The sequence below is a fragment of the Lampetra fluviatilis genome, chromosome 28, assembly GCF_964198595.1.
Source record: "Lampetra fluviatilis chromosome 28, kcLamFluv1.1, whole genome shotgun sequence".
Lineage (NCBI taxonomy): Eukaryota > Metazoa > Chordata > Hyperoartia > Petromyzontiformes > Petromyzontidae > Lampetra > Lampetra fluviatilis.
In genome coordinates, this window is record NC_136302.1 from 10909529 (window position 1) to 10935119 (window position 25591).

Below are 25591 nucleotides of genomic sequence, written 5' to 3' on the forward strand. Positions count from 1 at the left end.
TCCTCAAGAAGGGGGGCGTAGCCTCACGGAGGGGGGCGTGTCATAACTGAGGGGGGCGTGTCAGACACGTCCCCCTCAGTGAGGCAGATGTGATAGCTGCCTCCCCTGGTGCTTTTTCATTGCAGTTTCATGACAAGACCAGCGAGCCTAAATATCTTTATACACATACGTGAAATAAGTTACCTTGAGTATGGAAGGCGAGGACATGAAATGAAGGGGTCTACAACCATTAAATTGGTGACATATTGAGATAGTAACAGGCACGCGCTTATTGCCCGCGCTCCATCCAGTTACTGAGGGGTTGCGCAATCAGAGGGGAGGCTGAGCTCGTTGCTGCCTCACCTCTCGTCTCTCCCTGTATTTGCAGCGGAGCTCCGCAAATTTGGCGATTTTGACTATAAAAATTATTGGAATCGTACAGAAATGACATTTATAAGTCAGATCAGTGGAAAAATCTTCATATTTATTTGATTTGATTTTTTTTTTACTTTTCGTAACAGCTATTTTCATTGGAGTATGACAGGTGAGGCTCTGCCTCCCCTGACCGCACGTCCCTGGTGTGGACCAGACGTCACTTGCCAGAAGGGTTTCTCAGAGGTAGCTCTCCGATATCCGCTTCCGTTGGCCATTGTCTAACACGAAGGGATGCACTGCTCCGCGAGAGATCAGAATGGATCCTCATGGCATGATGCGAATTGCTTTGATTGTGATAACAATTAATCGAGAGCATTGCAAAATATACGACGAGCTATATACATGCTGGCTCGTTACTGTTTATAATGTACGGTGAAAATATTCATAATAAACTTTTTGGGTTAGATCGCGTTATTTATAAATGTGTCGTAACCCTCCACCACCCGACGCGGCCAATCAACAAAAAAGTGTCACGTTGACAAAAGACAAATAGTTCACTACTTTAGCCCACCGGTATGTTGAAGAGTGAAACCACAACATTTACAATTTTTGAGTACGACGTTTCGCTGGTAATTGCATCCAGCATCATCGGGCAATTCGCCAGAATGGTGAGGCTCTGCTCGTGCTCCCGGTCTTAAATAGAGCAGCAGCAGGATGACGTCATCATTTAACTCATCAGGTTCATCAATCGACAAGTGGGAAGGCAGCCTGTACCGGCGCTGCCAACAATTGCCCAAGTTCTGCGTCTCTATATCGGGATGTTTGACCAACTCCATTCACAAGGGTTTATACATATTAGAGGAAACCGGAGTATCTGGAAGAAAACCCACAATTCCCGGTGGGGGGGGGGGGGTTACACTCAATCTCCGTAAAGATAGAAACAGATGGAAAATGAATCAACTTGCTGTACTGCCATTGCCTGGCGAGCCAGTATGTGGTGAACTCTACGGCCTCATTGGTGCCGTGATCCGCCAACCCTCGCTGCCTCCACTGCTCGCTTACAGGCCACGTGCAGGATCCCCACCACTAACCGTAACCTTTGCTCGTTCTGTAATATGGATTACAGTTAGCCAAGCCCTATTTTTAAGTCATTTTCTTCATCCACTGCTGGATGAGGTGCCTCCCCCCACATGATGGTTATTTGACCATACTTCACCACGCTGGTCAGCGCGGGTGGGAACATGGAACGTACACTACCTACAGCGATGGATGTGTCTACACTGTTGACCACCACGTGGCTCTACAGCAGCCTACACCATGTCCAGGCGTGCGTGGTGGTCACCCGTCCAAGGACTGCCCAGGCTCAACCCCCCCACAGCTTAGCTTCCGAGATCTGATGATATCGGGCGATGTTGGTGATCGGCTAAAACAATTATACCGCCACCAATTGACAGCCCCCTTTGCCAAATCGACTGCTGGATGAAAGCCTCTCGACTCCGCGTCGGTGATGGTCACGGATCCCACTCCGTTCCGCCAAACTTCGCCACGCTGGGGTCCAGTGCGGATTCGATGGAAGGAGAGCAATAGGGCCCAGGGATTATGGTTCAGATATCACTGGCCACTGACGGTGGCCGTGATCGCAAGTCGAATTGATGTCACCCGGGTTTCACGACCCGTCTCGGTCTCCTATCCACCAGAGGTTGCAACCGGGTACCCGATACCCGTACCCTACCCGATACCCGGCTACCCGTACCCGGCCGGGTACGGGTACCCGTTTGCGACCCTGGTGCGGCCGGGTACAGGTACGGGTAGGCCGTGAGTCACTGGTGAGTCACCGTTTGTCACTCATTTCCCAACGTCTAGTCTCTTCTCACAATTCAAGTTCCTAGAATCAACCCACCCGCGCCTGCAACATGGATTCATCCCAGGGGTCGCAGTCAGGTACCCGATTGCGACCCTGGTGCGGCCGGGTACAGGTAAGGTATCAAACCCCGTTTGCGACCTCTGCCATCCACTACCGCGTTCAACCACCGGCGTTACCAGCGCGCACGCTTCCGTCACTTCAAACAAACCCTTTTATATTCCCCGTCTAACGATCGAGCGCGTCTTGCTTTGCTCATGCTGTTTGTTTGCTGGTCGAATTGCTTGAAGCGACTTGCTTGGGCCCCCCCCCCCGCGTGCTCTGCGGCGCCCCAACAGCTGCGCCACCGCTCCCCCCCCTCCCTCCAGACACCGGTTCAAACCAATTTAAAGGACGCGCACAAATTATAGCAAACACATTGCACGAATTGCGAAACGAATGGTTCAATGGTGCCATCCCACGCTTGACCACTGCCTTGCCCTGTGAAGGCGGGGAGGGATGATTATGAGCCCATCCCCCCCCCTTACACTCTTTTACACGGAAGTGCAAAAAAAAATTGCAACACATTCAAAACGCGTTCCTTCCCAGAACAAATTATCACAAAATCCCGGCGTGGCGTCTCCTTTCGTTCGGAATGGAGTCGCAACGCGGCGCTCCGTGCCGGTATAGCGAGCGAGCGTGGCGTGGTTTGCGGATTCCACTCCGTTCCGCAAGAATCCGCTCCCGAGTTTTGCGTGCAGCATCAGCATCACGGCTCGCCAAACCCCACCGCCACCGTCGTCATCATCATCCTAGGAAGCATTCCGTAGATCTGCTCCGTATTGAGCAGGTCGGGTGTCATTGGAAGCGGGGGGGGGGGGTGATTTGTCCTTGAGATCGGGAGAGGGGGGGGGGTGGGTTTGTGTGTGTGTGTGCTGTGTGTAGGTGTGCTGTGCCCATTGTACGTGTCGGGTTGGTGGGTGGGTCATTCGTTTATTTAATTATTAAGCTATTCATCAGTGAACACACACACAGCGCAATTGTCCGTCTAGTGCCGGGCCCCTGGTATTTGTGTGTCTGCCTGTGTGTGTCTGCGTGTGTGTGTGTGCCTCGAGTGTAGAGACACACATACTGTCGTAGAATCTATATAAAGAGGAGGGTGGGTGACGTTACCTTCCCTTACCACACCACCACCACCATCGGCATTACCACCACCACCACCATCGGCATTACCACCGCCAACCCAGCAGCACCAGCAGAAGCAGCAGCAACAACAAGGAAGGATGGCAGCCGTTTTCAGAGCCGCATTGCATCGGTCATTGAACAGGATCGAACTTGCTTTACCGGCGAAGATGCGACCCTTTTGGAACCACGAATGCGGTGAGAAAAGCGGGTGGGACAAGGCGTGTGTGTGTGTGGTCACGCAGTTACATCACCACCATCATCGTCAAACTTCCATGGTCAATCCACAATCAAAGCTGAGTTTATCGCTCGCTCCATCTCCTTTTGGACGTTCTTCTCAGGCCGTCACCTTCGTTCGTGTTCTTAAACCGAATGCCATCAATCCTCTCCCAGAATTTCTGGCGATGCGTTGTTCCGCACAAACCAGTCTCTCGCACGTGTGCCGAACTTCTTTCGCACCGTACGTAGCCAGCCCCGATTGACGACGACACGGATCCGAGCGATGTTCTCTAATCCACGAGCTCATCTCTCTCATCTCACCCATCACTCCACTCACTCATCTCGAGCGCGCGTTTGCCAATTTCGGTGCACGCTTTTTCATTCTTTGTTCCACTTTCTTCCCGAACGATCACGCGTCGGCTCGTATAACGCGCACAGACACATTTAACAAAACAACATAAATCATAGACATCGATTATAAGACGCATCCGCCGCAGAACACCCCCCCCCCCCTACGTCGTATAACCTTAGAATTCTGTTGGGGGGTTTGAGTGGGAGGCGTGGTCAACACCACCCACGCCCGGCCGCCTTTGTCTTCCCCGAGGTGCCGATGTCATTTACTCACTAAGGGGCTGAGTCGACCTAGGGGAGGCCCGGTACCGGTTCAGATAATCGTCACCGGTGTTGGCCGTGAGCGGGAGTCGCCGGGTTTTTCGCGCTCCCCACGCTTGTACTGTATACTAACACACATGTTTATACAGTACACCGAGTTCAGTTGCGTCCGTGTGACGTGGCGCCTTAAGGCGCACTCCGCTCGCAGCGAGACGAGGCCGCGTGTCAAGCGACCTGTTTTGTTGGAGGGGAGCGGTGGCGCAGCGGTTGGCGCACTCCGTTTTGAACCCGGCAATCTGAACCCGTGCGCGAGTTCCATTCGCTCCCCACGGCTGGTCGTGTTACGTCACCAGTGTGGCGAAGTATGATTACACGAGTCCCGTAGGAGGGCCTCCATCCAGCGCGTTATGTATTTGCAAGTTTGTACACGTGCACTAATTAATATGCGCGCTGCCACGTGTTCATGACAAAGATGCCCCGTATAGCCTAGGCAGATGTTTTGGTTGGCAAGTGCTGTTAGCGAGCACCTATGAAAGCCGGGGTGGGTGGCCAGCACCACGGCCGGCCACCTTTGTCTCCCGCCTAGTGGCGATGTTTACTTCTCACCACACCACGTACTCATTTGAGGCTGAGTCCACCTAGAGGGGCGTTGAGCGGATACACACGTGAGACGGGCAACGCTAACCCATACCGTCTGCCCCGTGCCACCGGTATAGGTGAGCGCGAGATTATGGCCATGTCACCGTGACTACACAAGCCCTGCCTTATCATGCAGCACAGGAACCCAACCCAGTTTTCACGAATTCCACACCGCACATACCGCATCGCGCCAGTTTTATAAGAATGTCTGGAAAGTAAGACGCGCCCAAACGTGTTCACACAACTCTGGTTGCACACGCTCGATGACGCTGGATGTAATTACCACGTGGATTTACTCTCCAACACGCCGGTGGGCCAAGGCAGTAACTAATTGGCCCGTTTTGTTCACGTGACAAATCCCTTTAATGGCTGTGTCGGGTGGTGGTGGGTTACGTCGTTACGACACATGCTTGCGGGATCTAACCCTAAAGCCTTTATGATGAATACTGTTGGTCGCGAAAGCCTACGTGTTAAAGGTTTACACGTGCCTGCCGCATTATAAGACGCACCCAAAACTTTTGCCTATACAGTAATGTGTACAGGGTGAACATTGTATTGCATAATCCGTTGAATGCAATTACAAATGCCACATTGGACAAATTCCCAGAGCATGATAGCTATCGCAATAATAAAACGTCCTAATCGATCTACCGCTGGACGAATGCAAGCTGTATGTGGTTTGTAAAGCCAGTCACATTATATAGATTTTCCAAGACCCTGAACAAGTCAGTGATCTACTTGCCTGACCTAACCGAATCTCAGAAGCTAAGCAGCTGTTGAGCATAACGAGCGCTTGGGGATGGGTGACCACCACGCAGAAGTTAACTTGTGGTGTCGACATTTGTGGGCAGTCGTGGGCAGTGCAGCAAAAAAACCACCCTTGTTTTGTACTACAGCTCCCCGCCTGCTTCACTGACCAGTGCGGTGAAGTATGGTCAAATAACCAATACGGCATGATGGGGAGTCCCTCATTCGACAGCGTACAGGTCTCACTCGCTTTACGCGGCAGTAGTAGTAGATGCGTTCCAAAAAAAGGGCGCACGTAGCGAAACCGCGTAGTGCACAGTCACTCAACCCACAATGCACTGCACGAGGAGACAGCTGCCTGCTGAGTAGCACACACACCACACACAGGACACAAAATTTAAAACACAAATGTTTTACTTGCATAGTAAAGTAACTTAATTTTTTCATTTGCTATATAGCCAGATAATACGACAGATGGCTAACCTTAAACACCCAGTCGTAAAAGTTGAAGGCAGTATAGTACTATAGTAATAGAGCAAGTGCAGAATCACTGAACCGGAATTGATAGCTTGAAAGCGTTTAGCGCAGGGCCCTTGAAAGTGCGGGGCCCGTAGCATATGTAGCTACTCTTGCTACTAGGATCATCCGGCACTCTGTCCCACGTGCGACCGCATAGCCGCATGTGGAGTGAATTTAAACCGCACAATGTGGCGAATTCTTTGGTGGAGACTGGTTGAGCCGCGTGTAGAGCGCAAAATCGCATAAACCGAACCCGCATAGAGCGAGCGGAACCTGTTTTGATAATCTGGCTGCGTGCGTGCAAGGCTTGCATGCGGGTTTATTCCACGGGTTGACCTTAAGAGGTGACCGACTGGTCTCATCAGGGCTTTGGTCACACGGATAACACGTAAGGATGAACTTAAAATAAAACTCAACTTCAAAAACGAGGGGCGCACAATTCCAGCCCCGCCGTTGCGTGTGGGCAGTTAGGTGCCGCCAAATGTATTTTCGGCACAAAAAAAATACAGGTTTTGTCCTGGGTGGAACTACGTCAGGGTCAGTTTGACCCTGACGATAAGAGCACAGTTGGTGTCGGTCCCCGCAAGAGTGCAGCGTGCTGCCGCTAAGCCAAACCAGAACGGCTCGATTGCCAGCTCGGTTGCCGGCTCAATTACCGGCGCGGTTTTCCGGACATCGCGTCGTGAGCCGGCACCACGTACGGTGGACGCCCTCCCCCCCCCTTTCCCCTGTCCACGCGCTGTTAGAGCCAGGCTCGGACCTGCTTAACTTCGAGATCTGGCGAGATCGGGGTGCATCCCGGGTCACTGAGTCATACATGGGGCCCAATGGTACGCTGAATCAGAATGTATTTAGACTGGAGGAATCCGATGTGCTATGAAACTTTTTTTCACAGATGTCCAGCATCTATCCATGTCCACGACCCACATGGCGTGGGAAGGCCCTCATCCAGCAGTGGATTGACAAAAGGGCTGTACAGGTGCTGTGTTTTCCGGACTATAAGATGCACTCTTTATGTCCACGTTTAGAACAGAAGTCTTATAATCTGGAAGCTAGCTGTGTGGGTTTATGTGTAATCAGACTGGCATAACTTTATTGATACCCTGAACAAGTTTGGTGTATGTCGCATTTTTCGGGAGTTTCTTGTTATCTGGGGAATTACGGTCGTTTTTCATTGAAATCAGAGATAGACAAAATAAAAGGCAAACACAACCACAGTCATCATTTGTGGCAGCGTCTCTTCTAAAAAAAGAGCTATATAGCTCAGTGGGCCTTATCTGGTAAAATAAAATATTAAATATCCGCATTAAAGATTCAGGCATTGTATTCAGAGTTTCAGCTTGGCTCAGACTTGCCTCTGGCTACAGTGAGCTGACTCGTAAACCACGTGCAACTCAAACCGGCCTCTGAGTCCAACCGGAGCCGAGCCTGAGAAGAGCCACGGCTGAGAATCTGGGCCTCCTACTCTACAAGATTTTGTATTCAGCAGAGGCAGCTCACTGCGATGTGAAGTTACAGCCCTGATGCCATACGCTCTGAAATTTTATATTTAAACGAGTGTCAGACTTAAACATTTCCAACTAAAAGGCGGGCAGTATGGGTGATGTTGCTGTGTGTCATCCAGATTGAGTAAAACGTATTGTTTTCAGCATTGGGATGTTTGTCCAATACCTGTTGCATTTTTATTTTATTTTAGCTATGGGAAGAAACCAGAAAACCTGGAGAAAACCCATGCAGAGCAGGTGCAGAATGTACAATCTCCCACACATGTGGGCGTCCGAGTCTGGAATTGAACCCAGACGACTCTTGCTGTGAGGCACGAGCGTTTCCACCGCGCCTTCAACCCCTGCGCCCCCAGTCGATGTTCTTTTGAAGGAGCCCAAATCATCGTCCCTGGGACTCATTGCCCACTTACATGTTTTATTCATTGGCTCTGGGTTTCATAGCCTGCCAGTGTAATGGGCCGTGGCCCAGCATGATCTTTCCCCTAATTGTCCCCACCGAGGCCCGGCTTTTTCAACCGTCTGGCGTGAAATCCTTCATCAGAAACAGACGTCTACGTCAAAGCGAGAGAAAGGGCTAATGAGTTTGCGTCACTGATAGCGCACACACGCCTACGCACGCTCACGCGCGGTAGTGCAGCAGTTAGCGTGCCGCGCTACGAACCCGGCGACCAAGTGATGATTATCTGAACAGGTCCTGGGCCTCCCTTAGGTCGACTCAGCCTCAAATGAGTACTTGTTGCAGTGTGTAAAATATCAGCACTGGGGAGACAAAGGCGGTGGGGGGTAGTGCTGGCCTTCCACCCCCTCCATGTGCCGTACCGGCCTTCATAGGTGCTACTCACCAACAGCACTTGCCCCAACAGTCTGTTAAGGTTACACGGGGGATCTTTGCCTTTGTCATAGTCCATGCTCACACAGTTATACGGATGGACAGACAGGCACGGCCAAAGCATAAATTATTTCAACCCGATTTGGAAAGCGTTAGAAAATATCGTGTATAATTGGCGGCCCAGTCACTTTTCAACTAGCACACCCTCCATAGTTTTACGCCAAACTTCAGCCCCTCTCACAAACATTGTCTAGGCTTGGCATTGTCAGAGCGCCGTCGTCTACGTTCCACTTTTTTTAATTTAAAAAAATATCTAATTTGTTGTCTTCCCATCGATTGTTTCCCCGTTGCGCTCGCGACGTCAAGTCCTGAGACGACAAAAATCTCTTCGGATCTCTTTCAGCGCCGCCACAGCCACCGTCGCGTTAAGACAGCGGACCACGGTAGAGGATATCACAGAACACAGAACTACCTCTGAGATTCCTTCCTCAAGCGGACTGCTGCTTCTCACCGTAGAGGGCTGCACTGTCCCGCCTGCTGTGCCGCATGCGGGTAAAGTTCGTTGCGTGATGGCCAAAAGGGTATTTCATTTCTCGGTGTTGGAATTTATCCGAATTAAGTGCACAACCAGACTTAATGTCATTGGTGACCATGCTGAGACCATCGACGCTGCACTTGATATAAAAAATGTTTTCCCGTAAATGAGAGCGAGATGCCATCGCTGCTGGTGCGCGCTATCTTTCGGGCCTGCACGCTAGAGCCAGGCTCCCGGTGATTACCGTGCGGTATGTTCAGCGCCTGGCATCATAAAAATGTAAATTACATTTTAATAAATCGCGTGCAGGACAAACAGTGCCGCTGGGCGTTGTGGCATCGGCATACGTTGACTTACAGCCAGCCACGGGGTAACAAATTAAACCTGATGGGGAAAAGTTTGGTCTTCGCGGAGGCTTGGGTCAAGGCTAAGTCACACCACTCACCCTCCAGATACCAGGCTCCACAGCCTCCTTCATCTCAGCCCCAAAGTATAGCTAGATCCTGGGTATACACACTAGACTTCGCTCGTTAATTAGCCGAAAATATTTTCATATGTAGAGGACCGCAGAGCTTGGGCAATTATTGGCGTCGGCTCATCACGTGGCTGCCTTCCCCGCTCACGTGTGGTTGCTCCTCGTGCCTCCGCGTGGTTCTCTGTGTACGAGGGCGAGCGGGCGCTCTGCGGAAGGCGCGTTCCAAGTTCGCATTCTTGCTTTTTATTACGCGTGGCCAGGATAAACACTCGTTTGCAGAGGTTCGAGGTTGGAATCCGGCAGGCCGCCCTGGATTTGTGGACATCTCCACCGAGCACAAACACTGCAACTGGGTGCGGGCGGTTAACTGGTCAGGGGCGGAACGCGACGTTTTGCAGTCGTGGAACGCGAGCAGGAAGTTCCGGTAGTCAGTCCCCAACCCTTTATCTTCACGCATTTGTCACCGCTCTCAGACGATGCGGTCTGCACTCGTGATCATCCAGTTAACCCTTCATTGGCACAGTGCGTCTGTGACCCTGAGACAATGATAAGTCCGATGTCCAGTGTCGCTGCCAGACAGAGTTGAACAAACGGGCACAGATGATGGTGGCCTTCTGGTCAAGATGCTTAACTTGCGTAAACAAACCTTTGCACAGCGGCTGTTTGCGCAACTTTATTTAAGGGCCTCACTCTTTAACTTGCCTCAATTGCTGCATCTTTAAAACGGGTGAAAGACATCTCTGACTAAAACAGGGTTGTCTATGGAAGTTGCATTCAAGGTTTGTGTCTAAATTTCTTCAATTTGACCGAACATTAAACGAGCACAATAATTGGGGGGGAAAATAAAACGTAGACTATCATATGAGATGGAGCGGTGGTGAAGTGGTTGGCGCTCTGGGCTATGAAGCCAGTGACCCGAATTCGAATTCCACTCACGACTGACTTCAGTGGCGTGTGGTCCTGCCTCTCCCGCCCCCTCCCTTCACCAACCCGCACTAGACCACAGTGGTGAAGTATGGTCACCCCCCCCCCACCACCACCACCCCCAAGACCTTTACGATGATGTAAGCCTGCAACCAGCAGTGGATTGATAAAGAAGTGGAGTAGTGGGGCACTGGTTAGCGTGCTGCGGCTGTGAACCCGGTGACCTGAGATCGATTCACGGCTAACAACAGTGGCGGGCGGCATGCAAACCGGTATGAGCCCCCCACTTCACCAACACGCATTTAACCAAACAAACCTTGTGACCGATCTTAACTACTAACCATTCACTTTTTATTTGATCAGGTTAGGCCCACTGAGCTATATGTTTCTTTTTCAGAAGCGACCTGGCCACAAATGACGGCTCAACAAAGTGGCTTATGATGTGGAAATGTATAGCAGCCAAACACACGTTGATTCTAAACGTGGAGAGAAATACCGGAGGACCTGGAGAAAAACCAATGCGACCACGGGAGAGAGAGAGACACACAAACAGCAGGCGTCAGGGTCGGGATCGAACCAACGACCTCCTGTATACCAGGCGAGGTAGTGAACATTGGGCGGCCTTGATCCAGCAGTGGATTGACAAAGGGGCTGTAAAATACAGTGCTATTATCATTATTGGTACTCTGGAGTGCTTAACAGGTGGGGTCGAGACCCAGTGGTTATCGCACCATGCGATGAACCCAGTAACCCGAATTCAAATCCCGCCCACGGCTGACATCAGCGGCGAGTGATATTTGAGCCGGCGAATTATATTTGAAGCAACTCCCCGTGCCCGATTTAATTTTGTAGAGGAATTCATCCAGCAGCGGATTTCTAAAGAAAGGGGGCTGTAAACATACTATGCGTAATGAAACAACAACAACAATATCCATCTAATTTAGTTTTTAACAATTTCCTTGTAACATTTACTGTATTCTCTGGATCACAAAGCACACCTCCCCCCCCCACCACCCTTGTATTCTAAGGCAAAATTTGTGGGTGCATCTTATCGTATATGATCTGGTCGGTGTGCTTGTGTGTTGTGTGTATGCGTGTTTAAGACCAGATTTGTAGAACTCTACTGACACGCGTTTAGGGCGCGTCTTTCCCGAGTTTGGTATAATACCTCTGATCAGAGCCCAGAAGATTTGAAACCTGACATAGCGGACAGCGTGAACACCGCACAGATCATTTGGACATTTGGTGTACAGTACGGTTATGGATTATTGGGTAGCTTCAGAACATTCACGAGCGAGAACATCAGCTCAGTTTCTTCGATAAAAACACAACCGCACCAATAGGGAGGAAGCGTGGCGTGGTGGTAACACTCGTGCCTCGGAGAAAGGAGCACCTGGGTTTGAATCCCGACTCGGGTGCCTATCTAAGACTGAAGCAGGAGGCTCGTGACCAGAATACCACGGCAATAAGTGAGAGGCGTATCCTGGATGTGGCGTGCCGGGTGCGTAAATATTCTACGGGCCGCTGACCCGGACTGACCCCGTGGCTGAAATTTCTCCCTGGCATTTGCTCTTGTCCGCCCCTTCGGACCACCGTTCAAGTGTGACGCAGCGTTTCGGCTTCCAGGAGACGGCGGCATGGATTCTGTTGGGCGACGGGCGACGTGCCGTCGTTATGGCTATGCAGTCTGCGGCTCCGCGGGGTTCGTGGCATTGGGGCGTGTTTGACCGTGGGCCCTTGAGCCGTTCCGCCAGCGGGCAGGCGGGCTCGCGCGCGCGTGCCCGGGGTCGGCTGTGGGCTGCGTGACTGCCCGCACGAGGCGCCTCCAAGGTGCCCTTGGCGTTCTTTCCACGCTCGTTGCGGCGCCCATTGTCGTGCTTACCTACAGGGTGTATCCTTGTTAACGATTCGCCTCTTTGCCATTGGCCATGCTGCTCCTCTTCCCGCCCCTCCATCTCTCCCCTCCCCCCTAACCTTCTCTAACTCCTACTCGCCCTCCAACGTCAGCACCCGGTTCCTAATCCTTTGCACGCCCCTGCCATCTAAATAATTTATTTGTTTTTTATGTTAAAGAAAGTTGTTTAAAGGCTCTTTATAAGCACCCGGTTCCTAATCCTTTGCACGCCCCTGCCATCGAAATAGTTTATTTGTTTTTTATTTAAAGAAAGTTGTTTAAAGGCTCTTTATAAAAATAAAATAAGAAGAGGCACGATAAGATTTCACCATTCACTTACCCGGCAATTCGGATGAAATGTCCGTGTTGCTAAGGAAGCATCGAAGAAGCTTCATTTGTATTTGCACTGCAAAGCCCTCATCTGTAACTCGCTGAACAATTATCACTGCTGCTATACAGAGTTACAGATTAGGCCCAAGTTGGAATCCTGCTGCTGTTATATCTGACGTGGAGCCTCCAGTTCCTACCTCACCGCACCCGATAGAGTTCAACGTAAAGCAGTCGGGGCGATTGATGATCCAGTACTCGCCAAATCACTCCAGTCATGGACGTGAGCGCAATGGCGGTCGGTCGCCTTCTTATCGCTGCTCTATCGCTACTACCACCATGGCTACCGTTCCCATGACCTTTACTCGTTGATTTTATTAACTCTTTAGCTACGGTATCTTCCATGGTGCTGTTAGTGGCAGGCTGCTTGGCAATTTTGGGTCATTGGAGCTGTGGATCGGCAAAGTATGATAAAATAAAAAATAACGTGGCTCGGATGCATTTCAAGAATCGATTATTTTCTGCTGTTTTTACCGGCGCTCGTTTCTCACCAGCTGCCGCCTTATCTCCCCCCGCCCCCGACTCATTCCTACAATTTTGTTTGCCCCGTCAGGACAACCGTAGGATCGGCATCATTTATTTGCTCGTGGCTTGAATCGCGAATAATAAAATCTTACGTGAATGATTCGACGGAGTTCATCGCGAGCGGGGGGAATCGAATTTTATCGATGAATTTCGCTTTGGCGGTCGCAGTGGTGGGTTTTGGTGGGTGGGTGGTGGTGGTGAGGGGTGGTGGTGGGTGGGTGTAGTACCTTGTGCCCTGTGCTGCCAATGCCCAAAAATGCTGCCTTGCAAGTTCCGCTCCTCTCCTTTTGTCCGTGCGATGAATTGGCACAAATACTTATGAACTTCTCTGATTGTTTATCAAACGTGGAAAAAAAAACAACCCATCGCATTCTCTCAACAGCAGCCAAGCCCAACAACAAAAATTCTGATCATTTTTTAATTTACTTAATGACTTTAAAATGTAAAATATTTAGTTCATTGCCAATCCACTGCTGGATGAAGCCCTCCCCATCAATCTTCTTGATCATGGGGAATGTTTGACCATACTTCACCGCGCTTGTCAATGCGGATTGGTAAATACAGGCCGGGTGTGGGGTGACGGTGTCCACGTCCAGTTCGGATGGGACTCTTCACTGATGTTAGCCGGGTATTCAACTCGGGATTCATGGTCCAGTGTTGCTAACCGCTGTCCCACCGCTCTGCCCCGTTCACCACCATATTTCCCCAACAAACAAAATAACTGAATGGGTGCAGTCCATCATTTACGGGTGTTCGGTGTCCTTTTGACCATACTTCGCCACGCTGGTTAATGTGGATTGCTGACAAAGAGCCCAGTGGAGGGGTGTTTGTTCAGGACTGGTTGGGATGTCGCTCTCCACTAACCGCTAGCCCGCAGCTGGGAATTGAACTCTGGTTGCCGGGTTCGAAGGACGCGGGTGGGCGCTAACCGCTGCGCCACTGCTCTTCTTCGTCGGAGTCTGTACGCGTGCGAACTCGTGAAGACGCGTGTGTGTGTGTGCGCGCGCGTGTGTGTGTGGCGGAGCCGGGGAGACGCAAGGCGTGCCGGGCCTTCTGCTGCCAAGTGTGTGCAGAGTGCGTCTGCTCCCCCGTCTTGCGTTTCATCTGCATCTCGGCGGGGCCACTTGGCAGCCTCGCACATGTGCAAGGCCCTACGAAAACAAACCCGGGTTTTTTATAAATGTTCAAAATTGTTATTCGCGCGGTGGCTAGCGATCTTGGCCATGCACCTGGCTAACCCCGGTTCGACTCCCAGCCACGGCTAACTAGTCTCTGTGTTCCCCTTCACCCCCTTCTGTCATGAATGCGGTAAAGTATGGTCAAACAACCCCCACGACCGACACGGCATGGGGAGGCCTTCATCCAGCAGTGGATGAACACATATATACAGTAGCGATGTAATATTTGTTTTGAAACCGTACGCCGTGTATATTAATTATGCGAACGGCATTCTTCTTTTTCAGGACCCAAGACCGTTTTCTTCTACGCCCCGCTCGTCAAATGGGTGAGCAAAGCCCTCGCGGAGAGATTTACGTCGGGACGGCGCCACAGCTTCGCCAAACGCTCCCGTCCGCTCGCAATCACCCGGGGCGATGACGCAAAACATATTCCTAGATTGAGGCCACGTAGAATCGGGGGGTTTAGGACGTGGGACGAGCGCCGCCCGTTTATCATCTGCGTCCTCGAGGAGTCGGTTGTACACGTTGACCGCCGTGTTTGTGGCCACGTGGGCAACGGCCCCTCGACAAGGTGAGGAGCAAGCGCGCATCGGGGTGAGCTCGTTGCCGTATTCTCTGGATTACGAGACGCTCCGGAAAGTCAATAAAGTTACTGCGATCGCACTCACAGCGACTGGATTGTAAGACGCACCCCGCAAATGTTATCTTTATATAAAGCGGGGGGGAAAAGTGCTTATAAGTGATTTTATCATTATCATTACATTTGTTTATGCAGGAAAGCCTCACTGAATCTCAATGGGTCCTGCCAATATTCCACAGTGCTGGCGGGGGAGGTAGCGATGATTGCTTCCTATATATTCCATTGGAGTAACCTGCGAGCAACCTTTCCAAATGTGAAACCATTAACGCTGGCACGCAATGGCGCTACTCTTGCGACCGACAGCACAGAATCTTTAACGCCCACCGTGAAGCAGGCGGCACGTCTTCATTTTGATCGTTCAGACACCCCAAGCAGCGATTACCAGGGTGGCCCGCCGGAATTGAACCGCGAACCTCTGCAACGGGCGGCGGATGCACTACACCTGGGTCGCGTCACCAGCTCAACACAACGACAAATATCCCCCGTACAGCCTTAATAAACTGTTGGGGAAAGTGCTGTTAGCGAGCACCTATGAAGGCCAGCACGGCACACGGAGGGGGTGGTTGTCTCCCTAGTGGCGATGTTTACACAATGAACCAGGTACTCATTTGAGACCGAGTCGACCTAGGGGAGACCCACAACTGGTTCAGATCATCATAACTGGTGTTGGCCGTGAGCGGGAATCGAACCCGGGTCGATAAGTTAATCGTGCAGCGCGCTAAACCGCGACACCACTGCTCTCCACACACATCAAACGTGAGGTTTACAAATCTCCTGCATCTCCTGAATCGCGTTTAGGATGGGTAATATAGTTCAGCTCATCGTCAGAATGCTGTCGGGTATTGTCTCGGCAACACGTAGAATACAGTAACCGAATTAATCGTGAATAAGCAAGCCCCTAGTGACAGTGGCTGTCGCATGCCCACGCGTGTGTAAACATGTGGCGTAGGACGCAGTGTTTGCGGTTTCATGACCTTGTTTAACGTCACCGTTTTCCAAACCCCTCTCTCTGCGGCAACCGCTTCGTTCCCCCCATCGCAGCGGTCGCACTTGAACCGTTTCGACCGGTCACAGGTTGATTTTCGTCGAACCAGGTAGGGAACTTAAACACGAGAACGCAGTCTCATTTGCGAGAGGTGAGACGGGGTCACCAAAACGACAAAAGAAAAGATCTTCTAAACTACGTACGGCCGTGCAGCGAATATAAATCGGAGCAAAAACAAACTGCCTTAGGGAAGACATCGAAAACGGTGCACAAAACATAAGTCCGTAGCAACTAAAAAAAAATATACACTTCCAGTGACAACGGTTGGATCGAACAAATTGCTTTCAAAAAACATTCTCGGTTAAAAACATTCCGTGACAGAAACGTCAAGGGAAATGTAAGGTGACTGCAGTGGAATTGCGTCCCTCAACTGTATATCAAATAATAATAAAAATAAAAATTTAAGCCACACTGAGTCTGAAGAGGGTCCTGCCACACTGGGAAGTTTGCCCAACGCCGATGACACTCCAACTGTTTTTATCTATGGGAGGAATCCCACGCAGAACAGAGGGAGAACATTAAAAACTCCACACGCAGAAAGGCACCCGGGTCGGGAATCTAACCCAGGCCCTTCTCGCTACGAGGCACGATTGTTACCACTGTGCAGCTCTGTGTTCCTCAACCTCACCCGAACCCCACTCGTCTCGCTTAACCCCCAACCACCCCCAACCACCCCCGCCACCCCCAAACCCTTCCTGACCCTAGGGGCTGGTGATGGCCGGAATGGCCGATATGGCGCGACCTGCTGACAAGCTGAGCGCAAGCCAATCCGGCGTCCTCTGCTTATCTGGTAACATAATCGCGCCATACACACGTACACGCTTGCATGCAAGGACCTCATCGGCACATGAGTATAGACAAAGATCTTGCTGTAGCCATGCAGGCTGTCGTGGCGGCACGTGCCGTTAGCGAGCTGCATCTTTTTTTATTTGCAATAATAACCGGCAAGGATGTTTCTGCTACACCCCCCCCACCGCCGCCGCCCCCAGTTAACACGCACACACGGGTACCAAGACAGACACAGAATACTTGCACGCACACAAAGATACCCCGTGTAGCCAACACAGGCTGTTGGGGCAGTTGCTGTTAGCAAGCACCTATTAAGGACAGAATAGCGCACAAGGGAATGGTATGGCTGTTACCACACCCGGCCACCTTTGTCTTCCCAGTACTCAACCTAGGGGGGAAGTCCAGCAATGTTTTAGATATTGGTCAATGGTGTTACTTAGCCCTTGAGCTACCTGGGACCCTACGCATTTGCATAGTTTCCTTAAGCCTAGCATCGCCACTATACACAAAGATCCCCCGTATAGCCTCAACAGGCTGTTGGGGCAAGTGCTTTCAGCGAACACCTATGAAGGCCGGAACAACACACAAAAGGGGGTGGGTAGCCAGCACCACGCCCGGCCGCCTTTGTCTCCCCAGTGCTGATATTTTACACACTGCACCAGGTACTCATTTGAGGGCCCCAGGACCGGTTCAGGTAATCGTCACTGGTATTGGCCCTGCTCGCTAGCCGCTACACCACCCCTCTCCACTGTATCTACACACGCGTGTACACACACACACTTGCGCTGCACAGCCAGGAAGCCACAGCAGAATAAGGAATGTGTATCGCCTCCTGGCATTTAGCCAGGCTTGCAGAGCTTAAGAGGAAAACTCAACACGTTGTGCTCATCGTGCTTGTAAATTATGATTATCGTACGTATGTATGTTGAACTTCTTTCGCACAGGACTTAGCCAACCGTGCTAGACGTTTAATAGTTTTATGTCAGAATAAAAATTACACGGCGCATTATTAATTTGGGATTACGCACAGCAGTAACCATCGCCCCCTGCTGGCAGACTAAGCCTGCCCTGAGGCTATGTGCCGAGTTGTCTTCTGCCGCACAGGGACAGCTGCCACTAAGGGTGCCCTTGGAATGTGTTGAGGTCCTCTTGTCATCATAGGCCACCGTCATGTTTGCTGAAATTTATTGTGATGGTGACCTTAGGCAACAGGATCACAATGCAGTTATTCAGGAACTGCTGATGGTATTTGCACAATACACAAACGCTGCGATTCGAACATTTGTCCAGGGTTTAAAAAGCTGAAATGCACGCCTCCCGGTCCATATGATCCAAATTCAATTCTCAAGACTCTTTCTCAGGAGGCTCCCCCTGCTACGTTGGGGCGTTTGGCCAATTCCTTTGAGGAGACTTGGGCTTCATGTCGGAGGAAAGCCGGGAATCCGTAGAAAAAACACAAAAACACACCACGTGTTACGCGACGGGGGGGGGGGGGGTGACACTCATCCATCTCCTGGGACGTATCGAGCAGCCTCGCGCCTACAGCACCTTGCAAGCCCCTCACGGTCACCCCGTCCAAGTTCCAGCCAGGCTCAAGCCCGCTTAGCTTCTGAGATACGACGAGAAACCGGGCACATTCAGGATGATTTGGTTGCAGGCTGCGTCAATATTTACAAAACTACGTGCATGTCGCAGTCACTTTTCGGCACGATGTTATAATTGGCTCCATTTCAATTTAAAATTTGTGACTCGTAATTGGTAAACATCTCACTACCTATTACTTCCGCCGCTGCGGAAGAAAGTTTTGCGCGATATTATTTTCTGCATTAGTCGCAGTGATAAATTAGTCATGCAGCTTGTTGTATTCCCCAGCCGTTCACGCGCGACGCGCGTTCCCGATGTCAAACACAGTGGAGCATTAATATTTACGCGACAGATTAGCCGGGTGCACTCCTCCTCCTCCCCACCCTCTTCGCTGTCAAATCATCGCGCATCCGCCAAATTCATTTCCATTTCGGGAGAGGCACGGAGACGCCGCCCTCCTGATGCCGCCGCATGTTTATAACCGAGACGCTTTCACTCGACATGCATTATTGCAAACGTCGCCCAAGCGGTTGCGAATTCACCGCCGCGCGGGGTTTTCCGCAATCGTGCTCTCCGGCTCTCCGGTGCGCGCGTGCACGCGCCGTCTGGGCTGTAACTACCACCGCCGCGGTGTTATCCGGCACGATTTGTCCGGAGTTTTTCAACGGTTTAATTTTTTCACTCCACGTCCCCGGAGGCTTCCGAAGGAGCTGCCAGCGATGGGGCGCGAAGCGTCGGATGCGACGCCGGACAGATCGGCTACCGTTCCCACGCTGGCACGTGTAGGGGCGGCGCGTGTGACTCGTTCGAGTGAACAGGCGAGCGGTCCATTCGTCGAGGGCCGCAGGACAAGAATATGGATGGGCACACGTGACTCAATGCACATGTGACTTGAAGCGACAAGCGTAGCAGGCTGTGGTGGTGTCATGCCGGTTTGGGCCTTTAAAGTAGAAATATTTTTTTCAGAGGGGACCCCGTTTTTACACACTTTAATTTAACTCACTCTGTCTGTTGTTGTCGTTGTTGTTGTCGTATCCTCAAATCTTGTAACTCAATTTTAACCCACTTCCCAATGTGCTATCGACTGCAAACTTGGTATACTTATGTCATATTGATGGCAATACTATATTCTATAAAAAAAATGTCCTTTTAAACATTCATTTTTATATGTTATGTTTTCCGGCTTGGGTCTAATTGTCCACGCTCAACTGACGTTGGCTGTAAATCACCACGGTCCCGCACGTTATGGCAAGCGTTGCGGTCACTTCCTGGAGTCGTGGAGTTCTGCCATTACAAGTAAAGCGTGTTTAAAAAAAGTATTTTTAAATATTACTTATTTTAGGTTCTAAGCTCTTATCGATATGAGAGAAGCGATATGGACGAGAGATATAGCGATGCAGTGAGACAGGAGAGATGTGGACAAAAATAGAGACGGGAGTGGGATGAGACGTAAAAAAAAAATGATCAAGATGAGAGATGTTCATTATTTCGCTTTCATGCTAATTAACTCGCAATGCTGATTCGAATCTGAATCTTTCAAGCTTGACATTTGATGCGCCCTTAACGAAGACTGGGGGGGGGGGGCAAGCAGCTCAAGCAGGGGTTGGCAACCTGCAGCTCCGCAGCTCGTTAAGGACCGCTTCGTGACATTATTTATTTAAGACGCCCACCGTCTCGTATTCACGCGCATTGCGGCTCTTGAAATATTCAGGTTCTGTTTTACCGAATTCGAAAAAAATTATTCTCCTTGTTATTTTGGCTGCCAAACCCCTGGACTTAGGGGAAAGCCTCCTCCCGAGTCTCAAGACTTTTTAAGGAGGGTCCTGCCACAACAGCACTGGGAAGACAAAGGTGGCCAGGCATGGCGTTGGCCACAACCCCCCCACCCACCCGCCCCCATCATTACGCCTTGCCGACCTTCATAGGTGCTCGCGAACAGCACTCGTTCCCAACAACCTGCCAAAGCCTACACGGGGGATCTTTGTCTTTACATGCCTGCCGACCCCTGGCCTAGCGCCGCCGCCACCGTGCGTGTGAGAGAGCCCTGTGGGGGAGGCCCGAGTGACGGTGTGCGGCGGTGGTGGTGCCGTTTACAATTTTTTCGCAGGCTTCATCTGGTCGCGGTACACCCTGGTCATCATCCCGCGGACCTGGGCCCTGTTCGCCGTCAACTTCTTCGTGGGCTGCTGCGGCACCGTGCAGCTGGGCCGCATTTGGGTGTAAGTGTCGCGCAACGCCGCTCGGCGACTTTCAGCGACGTTCAGCGATGCTTTCTAAGAGGCGGAAATGACGATTTAGAAAAAGTTTTTTAACGAATATTATTTTGCTATTTCTTTAACGTATATTTTGTTGGTATTTGTTGAGCGTTAACTGGGTGTGCGTCAACACGGTCTAACAGACACTGACTGTTTCGTCTCATCCATTGCTGTGTTCAACCACCACCACACTGCAGGTCACAACAACACACCCACTCGCTGGCGATGATTATGGTCAGTTTGGTTAAAATTAAACGTCACGATGAACGATGCAAATTACACTCAGAGGTTGGTGCGGTTGGAGATTAAAACGCGCTAGCCGGTTGTTTTTAGTGACTGCGCCACGCGATGGGTGGCCTGCGTTCACGCTAACGGTCGCTTCGCTCATCCTTTCAGATACCGGCAGAGCCTGGGGAAAACCGGAGAAGCCCTGGCGGAAATAGAAGATTCGGGATAAAGCCTCGACGGCGAGAGATGTCCGATGCGCCATGTCCGATGTTTCGCTCTCCACGTGCTGGCAGCCTCTTTCAGGATGTGTTTTTCGGGTTGTGCCGCGGTGTTTTTCGGTTCCTCCAGGAACCCGGTTGAGGGGCTCCCAACTCGTGTTGCAACATTTCCCTCGAGCTGAAATGTCGCAGCCCGTGTTGCCGAAGGAGCACCCAGCCGCGTGGAGCGGAACGTCGGACCTCGCGCAAAACGACACGCGGCACAACACGAACGCGCATCGGAGAGGTGTACACCTCAACCGCGAAACCCCGACACGGCTGCAATGGGGTTGACTGGTAATTACCCACGGGTGAATTATCTGGGTTTCATATTGCGTGCTAGCGGATTCTGTAATCAGCTGCTCGTCACTTGTCGAGGATCAGTGACTGATCGTAGTCGAGGGTTAGTGCCCACGCCACCGCAAACAGGAGCTGAACAAGTCGCTCCCAGGATGTGGAGCGAAATGTCGGACATCGCCGCGCCAAACTACGCGCGGTGTACAACCCGCAAACGCATCGGATAGTCTCAAACAGCGCAACCCGTGAAAACCTACGCAGACAGAGGGGAGATGTTGCCATCTGGAAAAGCTCAGCAAGAGGCGCCGTCCCTTAATGATCGGCGCTGCTCTTATCAAGAGGTTACTCTCTCGCACTCACCGTAAACATTTCATGTTAAGGGCGTGGTAGTAACGCAAGCACATCGGGGCCGTGTTCTTAGTCGGGGCCTAGCTCAGGCTTGAGCCACTCAGTCGCTTTGAGCAGCTCGGCCACGGCTTCGCTCGGCTCACGGAAAATCCTGAACACGGCTGAGACCAGTTCGGAGCCGACTCGAGTTAAGGGCATGGCTCAGAATCGGCTCAGTCGAGCCAAAAGCCAACCCTGAAGCCGTGATTAAGAATTTGCCAGAGAGTAAGGGGGCACTTGCTACAGTGGGTAACATCACCTGAATGATAACGACGGTGAAGCATCTCGTATTTGGTTGTTGTTGTTTTATCTGCTTGTATTTCACGGGGAGAGATAAAGGCTCAGCGCTGAAACCCTCCCAGCAATAACCTGGCAGGGATCCAAAAAACATTTCCGTAAGACTTTGTGCGAATAAAAAATTTGCATGCGGTACAACGTCGCATATCCGACCGTCGCACATCTGCCCCGAACCAAGTAACCGCCACCCAATTCCAGCTCGCGCAGTATTGGCGCACGGTGTAACGGTAATTTTTCTAAAGATGTTTCACGTGTTAGTCCTTTTCACAAACCGCCTGCACTTTTGCCCCCAGCGACGTCGGATGTGCAACGTACCGCAATCGGATCCCACCGAATTTCTTGAGTGTAAATAGATTTTTTTTGTTTTTCTTCCAAAAAATATAGGAATCCTGTAGGAAACATTTTGTTCCTTTTTTGGGTGTTGTATTTTAGAGGGCAGGTGGGTTCTTTCGGTGACCACCCTGGACGTTGGTGTTCGTATTTGACGGAGGGCGTGCGTACATTTCACCGTTTCGTTGGGATAAGAACTGGGACGAACTGAAGCTGGGGATACGAACGGTGCCGACGACGACTTCTCGTCAAAGGTTAAACACGTTCACGCATCTGCGGCGCTACCGCGGGATGGGAGCCGACCTTGGGGGCAGATCACGGTTGACGAGGCCGCCGTTGCGGCCAGCGTACAACACGACCACGATTTGACATCAGACCGTGGTCATGTTTGACATCAGCCTCACGGCGTCTCTCATGGAGACCGCCAACTCCGACCGGGTTCATGCGACTGACGATGTTGCACAGGGTGGTCCAGATGTCTTGTGGCCCCCAATTAATTGACCCCTAACTTTTTCAGTTCTTCTTTGCATATTCGTTTCTGTTTTAAACAAACCTTGCTTTAAAAAAAAGTAAGTTTTTAGAGAATTAAATGGTGGGTCACAAGATATCTGGAGCACCCTGTACATGCTACGGGTTGCGTGTCATCTATAAAGCATTGGCATTGCCGTCACATCTTGCTCAACATTTCCCAGAACGCTGTTCGGCTGGTCTCGGGAGCAGGGGTGGTCGGTTGCGTAAGGCACTACCACTTGAGTGCACGGCACCGCCTATCCGTGACCACCCTTTGTAAGTGCTGCCTATATCTGCTATAATCCTACGGACAAAAAGTCGAGGAAACATTGAGCACAAATTAAGGTGGTGAGATGGATGTTGGCACATGCTAAAATAGTTCCGGGAGCACCGTTCAGGGCTGTTCATGCTGACATGAAACGCTGTGATGCCGTTGTTTATTCCGCTTTTTGTATTGAGTTTGCTGTCCTTCCCCTGCATCTCCCATTATCGCGGTTGGCTATGTACGGTGCAAAAGAAGTTCAACGTACGTGTTTGTTACCGTGTTTTCCGGATTATAAGACGCTCCTAAAAAAAACCACACGTGCCCCCCTTGTCGATAAAGTTATACAAATCTGATCTCGCACCTCCAAATTTTGTTTTAAAATATAGGGGTTGGGTAGGAGTGCATCTGATAAGCCGGAGAATACGGTACGAAGTGGTAACAGTTTATCCGAGTTGTACTTCTGATAGTGAACTTCGATTTACTCTTCATTCTGAATCCCAACCATACGGGGTCAAGCTGTTTCACAAATTTTTGACGCATATCTGGAATCATCGAAAGCCTGTTGCAGGATTTGGCATATGATTCACGTAAATCTGGTTCGGTTTTTTTTAGTTTTATTATCAGAGTGGGGTGTCACTTGACTTTTTTTTAAGGCCCTGTTGTTTTTTTAAAGCTTTTAGCATCCGGCTAAGAGCAGACCTCGCCGGTTCTACCAAAATGTAGGACTCATCCAGCAGTGGATGGATCACGGCTGATGACAATGGCGACAATGATGACTCGACCCGCAAAGGACACCTGTTGTTATACTCCGCGTGCATTTCACTCGCCTCCATGATCGCACAGCCCTCAAATGGGTGAATAAATCTCCTGGACTTATCTGTCGCTGCCTTTTTGTTTTGATTTATCACGGGCGGCTGAGCCACGGGGACCGAAATGTCAACCTGCCAGCAACAAACAGCACTTAACGTTATGCTCGCGATTGTAAGATGCTCCGACAAAAAGGAAGACGCACCCCAACGCAGACTTGTGCCCGGTGTCAATACAGTTACACAAAGGTAAAGGCTTCAACAGAACTTTAGGGGCAAGTGCTGTCAGCGAACAGCACCTATGAAGGCCGGCACGGCAAGGGGTTCGGTGGTCAGAACCACGCCCGGCCGCCTTTGTGTCCCCAGTGGCGATGTTTAACACCTAGGCCAGAGAGGTAGTATAGTGGGAAGCAGTCCCTCTGGTCTCCGATGTTCTGTGGAGAAGGGTCATTACCCGAAACGTCGCCTATCATGTACTTTTTTCTTGACACGGGATGTGTTGAGTTATATAAAACGTGGTCTGTTCGACAAAACGCTTGCCTGCATTGAGTGGGCTGGATTAAGGGAATGGCCACATGACACCTCACTGAAGATGCCACAGGTGTCTCGTGGACGAGACTCAAGTGATTAAAATTAAAAGTGCTGACTCAAGGAACGTTAAACTGCTCGGCCAACCCTCGGGCCACGTAGGGCGCGGCTGAAATCGCAGCCTCGCCTAGCACGGCATACATTCCCAGCATCGCTGCATGCCGGTGCATATAACGACTAAGATCCCCCGTCTCGGCTTCAACAGACTGTTGGGAGCGAGCGCTGTTCGCGAGCACCAATGAAGGCCGGGTAGGCGCAACGATGGGGTGGTTGTGGACGGCACCACGCCGGGCCACCTTTGTCTCCCCGGTGCTGATGTGGCAGGGCCCTCCTGAATAAGTCTGGAGATTCGAGAGGTTTTCCCCGAGGTCAAGGGGTCGGCAACCAAATAACAAGAAGGGCAATTTTTTTTCGAATTTGGTAAAAAAAAAACTTGTGTGGGAGGTGCTGGTCACCCCGTGGTGCCCTTATAAAACTCAACGTTTAACCAACTCACGCCGGCTTGTGCCCGCCCTCACAGTCGGCCATATTTGCGGAATACACCACGCCGCCGTTGACCCTGACCATTGACCGAGCAACTAAACGTTCCTACCAGCTCCCTCCGCAGGACAATGTGTTTGTTAAGCCCTCGAGTCTGTTCATTGTTCTTCTAGATGAGCACCCTGGTGTTTGAAGCCGAATTGAAACGCGATTCAGCATGCCTCATGGGACATGCACTGATGGACGAGCACATTTAAAAGATGCCAAACGAGGTACACGTGGATTAAGAGGACGTACGCTTGTTAAAGACACCATTGAAACTGTTAAGAAACACAACAATAATAATTAGCGAGTTTGGCTCAACTCTTTTCGTGATGTAACAATCCCAACTTGGCACCTGCACACAGGCCGAATTCCTGGCTCCTTCTCACTGGTTTGATCACCCCCCCCCCCTTTTGGCTGCCACTCT

General features: G+C 51.0%; 1 protein-coding gene across 1 annotated transcript; it reads left to right on the plus strand.

Annotated features, from left to right (window-relative positions):
* Positions 1-3100: 3100 nt before the first annotated feature.
* On the plus strand, positions 3101-24132 carry LOC144942770 (mitochondrial pyruvate carrier 2-like). Its single transcript, XM_078869677.1, has 5 exons — positions 3101-3574; positions 14650-14690; positions 16755-16839; positions 20530-20641; positions 21074-24132. The coding sequence occupies exons 1-5, from the start codon at positions 3478-3480 to the stop codon at positions 21132-21134; spliced, it is 396 nt and encodes a 131-aa protein (XP_078725803.1). The 5' UTR covers positions 3101-3477; the 3' UTR covers positions 21135-24132.
* The last annotated feature ends 1459 nt before the right edge of the window (positions 24133-25591 follow it).